Source organism: Anarrhichthys ocellatus, unplaced genomic scaffold (assembly GCF_004355925.1).
Source record: "Anarrhichthys ocellatus isolate YVR2014 unplaced genomic scaffold, GSC_Weel_1.0 scaffold41, whole genome shotgun sequence".
NCBI classification, from domain to species: domain Eukaryota; kingdom Metazoa; phylum Chordata; class Actinopteri; order Perciformes; family Anarhichadidae; genus Anarrhichthys; species Anarrhichthys ocellatus.
In genome coordinates this window covers 1,230,502-1,236,041 of record NW_022280071.1, presented here as the reverse complement: position 1 = coordinate 1,236,041, position 5,540 = coordinate 1,230,502, and the positions used below count along the sequence as shown (strand labels likewise).

The 5,540-nt window shown below is 39.0% G+C and overlaps 1 protein-coding gene across 1 annotated transcript in view; it reads right to left on the bottom strand.

The window, feature by feature from the left end:
- The window catches only part of LOC116394791 (NT-3 growth factor receptor-like), a 27,422-nt gene extending 22,778 nt beyond the window's left edge, over positions 1–4,644 (bottom strand). Inside the window, exons 1-2 of the mRNA XM_031868109.1 lie at positions 4,624–4,644; positions 4,312–4,484 (exon numbers count right to left, since the gene is read on the bottom strand). Of these exons, the coding sequence (XP_031723969.1) occupies positions 4,312–4,484; positions 4,624–4,644 (194 nt within the window). The remainder of the gene's footprint in view (positions 1–4,311; positions 4,485–4,623) is intronic.
- Between the last annotated feature and the right edge of the window lie 896 nt (positions 4,645–5,540).

Below are 5,540 nucleotides of genomic sequence, written 5' to 3'. Positions count from 1 at the left end.
ATATCTCTGTCACTCCGTCCGAGCTCATTCATCAATCACCATGGGTCGCACTTGTACTTGTACGACGCGGCTCTACCAAGGCTCTGCAGTGGGCACGCTGACTGCGGTGAAAATATTTGATGGCGGAAAGGAGTCTGTCATTTATATTTACGACTTCACAACAGGAAGTTCACTAAAAAACATTTTTCATAAACAGCCAGGCAGGAGTCCGCGAGGAGGTTTTACCGGTAGAGAAGGAAGGTAAGTGTGTAGAGGAACAGGGAGCAGTGCTGTAGAAGCAGTGGGGTGGAGGGGGGGAGTAGTCCAGCGACAAGGTTCAAATTAAGGCTTCAACCTTTCAGTTGTTCATCACTCCGTGTCCACGAGCTGGCACACGGCTCTCTGTGACCACACTCAGGTCAACCTCTGCGGACCTTTTCTACTCTGTGTACTAATGAGGGGAAGTTTAAAATACCACAGGAAAGCAAAACAAGGTCAAGTAAGTGACAGGTTAGTAGGACGCACCAAGGAAGGAAGATCTAATACTCGCTAGCATTTTCAACACAAGTATTGAGACAGAGGTGGATGGTAACAAAGCACATTAATCATTAATTCAATTATTGTATTAATGTAAATGAATATGTACTTGAGTATTTCCATTTGATGCAACAGGGTGGGACGTATCGCACGTTTTAGTCCACTACATTTAACTGAGTTTGTACATTAACAATGTCCAGATGAAACAATAAATATAAAAACATGTCATACACTGTTGGAGATGAACCTCTAACTGTAGAAAAAGCAGAACATCTCACCTCAAGGTTCAGTTACTAAGATACAAGCTTCTCATCTTGACTTTGTTTTTATTTTGTTTTCAGGGTCAAGAATTGATGGTTATGTTTATGTTTACTTACATTAGCTTCGGTGCCACTAGCAGCACAATTTAAATACTGCCTACACATTACTGCATCTCTAATAGTGATCATATTATATGATATGTGATAATTCCATCAGTTTGCTTTTTTTTTTTTATTTCACTAAAGTACTGTCCTTAAGTACAATTGATGCTTCTCAATAATTTCTACATTTCAGAGGGAAATTATATATATATATATATATGTATTTTTCCACTACATTTAATTGACAATTTAGTTTGTAGTTATTGTACTTTGTAGATTCAGGTTTTACATAGAAAATATATGATCACATGACCAATATTCGATTGGGAAATATGATACATTGTCACAGGTTTAACTACCCAAAGGTCTATGATAAACATAAGGAAGCCCTGAGAGGCAAGCGAAAAAAATAATTTCTCGTGATCCATTTTCTAAGTGTGATGTAAATAGTTTTATCTCATGTGTTTATGAAAAAAAAGGTTTTGCCGGGATAATCATTTTTAGTTTCTCATGTTTTTTGTCTGAAAATGGTGGAATAAAAAGTTTTGCCGGGATCACTTTCCTAAACTCTACTACTTTTGTTTTTCATCAGTTAAAACAATTTGGGTTTTTGTCAGGATCCTTTTTTGCTTGTTGTTGTAACTCTCATTTCGGCCACAAGAGGCTGAAGTGCACCACTGCCCCATGTTTTAAATAGGACAAAAAGAATTTCTCCTTGCTAAACACAAAGTACACATATTGTGTACTTACAAGTTATGTAAATTAAACTCACCTGAAAGAAACAAAAATAATGCTTTTAGTCTTATTTAGATTATGTGGTAGTGTTGCACTTCAGCCTCTTGTGGTCGAAATGAGTATTACAACAACAAACACTTGAAAATGATTAGAATAGCCTTTTTACTAGTTATGTAGATTAAGTAAATATCTTTTTTCTAATGGATATTTTTACATTGTGGTACTACTACTTTTATTCACAAGACAACTCCAGTTTGTTTTTTGTTGTTTTTATTCATTTGTTAGAATAACATTGTAAACACCAGAGTCAACTGGAAACAAGCGGACGTTTAACCAGATTATTATTTGGAGGTCAAACAGAAAGTGATGCACACATGGAATGTCCCTTATTCCTCATAACACAGGAAACCTGTATGATCGCAACCACAACAAGATCATCATGTCACGTTAAAGCAGGATGAGGAGCTGTAAACTGATGTTTGCTTCCTGTCAGATTGTCTGACTGCTCATGTCTGTTGAACCATGCTGTTGATCTCAGCAGTTACTCTGTTGAGCATAAATAAAACCAAAAGCCAAAGCTACAAAAACACAAGTTGTAATAAAGTGAAATGATCCTTAAAGTAAAGGATCTGACTACTTCTTTAACCAGTGGCATTGGGACAGTGGGCTATAAATATTTCAATCGGTTTATTTTGTGATGGCTTAGCTGCACAGCTCTTCTGCTTCGGAAAAACGTTTTGACCCTCAGCTATATCTATAAATGACTCAGAAAATAAAATGAGGAAAGAGGGAAGATTGTGGATATTTCTCTGGTAACTGCTTGAAATCAAATAGTGTTTGGAGCAACTTGTGTCACTGCCAAAACTTCAATGCTTAATATCACATTTTAAGAGCAGATTAAAGATATCTCAGTTTTGTAAATGCTCGATATGGATTCTTTGGTTGATAACCAGCAACAAGTCTACGTACACAGACGAACCGAGTGATATCAGCATTACTGGTGGGGCTGCTCCGTGGGTCGGGCTGCTCCGGCCCTGGAGCCCTAGGATTGCCCTGTATACCTCATGGTGACGGAGAGAGCGTCGATGTAAATGTCATAGTAAACCGGCTGATGTGGTACCGTAGAATAACGTCAATCACGCAGATGTAATGAACTGAACCTTCGTTGTGTAGCTGGATTGAATCGTTGGGCAACTGTACTGTGTGCTGCTGTACTAGGCTTTAGAAATATGTGAGAATCAGAAGCTTCTGATTTATATTCAGAGTTGTTGCTGAATGCAGTTGCACATTTGTTTTTTTATAGAGGTAGTATTATAAGACAATTCAATTATTGTCTTTTCATAATAAATGTTGTAAATGCATTTTTAATTGACCCATCATGGATTGTGTTTTACTTTGGCCAAGGAATTTAAGGTCTTGGTTCATTTGAAGTCCATAGTCATATTTTCATTACCTGTTTGTTTAATATTCAGCGTACATAATTGTTTGATTCATGTATTTATGCTAAGATTTGTTCAATTTTTGTTTTGAGACCTTTCTTAATGCCCAGTTAATTACTGAAGTTTGAACGCATTTTTAACTCTGCATGTGTGTGCTAATTCATTTCACTTATATTTCTGAATGAATGCAGAGTCAATGCTAAAGTTTGTGCAAAGAGGAACCCAGGACCAAGAGGAAGGTACCTATACCCCTCAACCATCTACCAGCAGTTCAGTTACACAAGATGATTCACACACAAGCAGCAGGTCCGAAGAGAACAGTACACAGGTGCCACGAAGTTGGCTTTACACTGAACTTATCTCTCTGGCTCTAACTTTTTCATTCTTCCCATAACCATTTCAGCATAGAGTGCGACACCATATTCTTGGAGAGACATGGTAAGTGGTAAATGGACTAGCATTTGTATAGCACATTTCTATGCTTCAGACCACTCAAAGCACCCATCATTAATTCAAACACATATTCATACCCCATGCCAGGCGCCAACTGCCAATCAGGCCTCTATACTATAGTCAGTGTCTTGCCCAAGGACACTTTGATACGCAGACTGGAGGGGCCGAGCAATGAACAGCAGATCTCCCGATGTACGAATGCAATGCTATGTGGCAGCTGAATCACGTCTGTCATCAGAATTTCTCTTCAGCATGTGAATGCACCACCGGGAGGGAATCACAGATCACTCCACCATTGTGAAACCATTCAAACTCCAAAATCAAGTAACATGGCGAGTTGATTAAAATGAATTGGAACCACTGGCCCTTGGAATGTAGCCAAGTAGCTGGTACCGCTAGCATGAATTGGGAAATGGTTGTCAGTATTGAAAGTTGTTATCGTGTAAAACCACTGGTAACGCCCATTAAGGCCTTATCCTTATAAAACCAATGTGTTGTTAGGGGTATTTCATTGTGAGGATAATAACTAAACAGTACAATTTGTGTATTTAAGATCCTTTACATCACTTAACATCCTTAATATTTACTTAATACTCACATACTCTGTGTAACAAATCGTGGTTTCCAAAATGAAAATGGAACATTTTGTGTCGGGACAAAAGAAAATATGAAATTGCTCAGTTTCACTTCCATCCCTTCTGCTCCTACTTGGGAACTCTACTCCCAAAAGTCCAAAGCCTCTGGCGATTACGAGCTGCCACTGTCGCCACTCACACCACCAAGTGTTGCCTGTCTGCCGAGCTCACCTGAGAAACTTATTGAGATCCCCGTGCTTCATGTACTCAAAGACCATGATGAGCGGGTCTCCGTCTACGCACACCCCGTAGAACTTCACTATGTGCTCGTGCTGCAGGTTGGTCAGCAACTCGGCCTCGCGCTGGAAATCCTTCCTGGCTGCAAGAGTGGGGTCCTTCAGTGTCTAGAGAGAGAGAGAGAGACAGAGACAGAGAGAGAGAGAAAGAGCATGTTATAGTGGTTTACATGACCAAATCAGGGTTGCACTTCGCTAGCCATGAAAACACCCCTCCCTCTGTGTTATTATATTCCACTAATCTCACTTGCAGTTTCCTGTACAACATCTGGAGTAAAAGGTGATACCGGTTTACCTTGGCAGCAGTAATGGATGGAATTCAGTGTGGGTCAAATGAAAAAGAAGAGGAATGTTTTCATGATCACAACAAAGCCAAGTGAAAAATGTATCTCTAGTTGGATAGATAAGAACTGCTGCTTAGGAAATCCATCTGCTTTCCAGCTTTCTGAGTGTGTAGTGGAGGGAGACATAGACAGACAGATACTGTAGAGACACACACGTGAGTTCAGCTGTCTACTGCATCATTTGTAATCACGCTCTTATCCCGTCGATGCACCTTCCATACAATATCCCCTCATTGCTACACCTCCCTTTTACATGCGATCACAGCAACCACTCAGCAACAGCCCTCATTGTTAAAATCCAATAATTACCACTGATGCACAACCTAACACTTTATTACATAGTATATTTTAAAGACAAGATGAAATGGGGGGGTAGTAACATTATGTCTGGTTACTGTGTTTGTGTGTATGCATGTTGCAGGTACACAATCCATTTACTTGCTATCTTCTGTACTGCAGAATTAAAACAAATAGTCACGTCAGTGCATTTGAAATAGGTGTGAGCACAGAGAAATGCATTGTTATGGATATTGTGGATCGGGGCTAGGATCCATTGTAATGTGAAGGAAATGTGTTTTCCTCCGGTTCATACTGGCCATTAAAAGATCCCTTCCTCACGCACTTTCAATGTAAATGATGGGGGACGATATCTGAGTCTGAATTTGTTTATTTTTTTACATGAATTATAGATTCTAAATATAACGAAAACATTGGATCCACAGTTGTATTTCAGATGACAGAAATATAAAAGTACCCTTTCCCAGAATATTACAAATTATTACAATTTTGGTGGTCATAATAGAAGTAGACAAGATAAAGA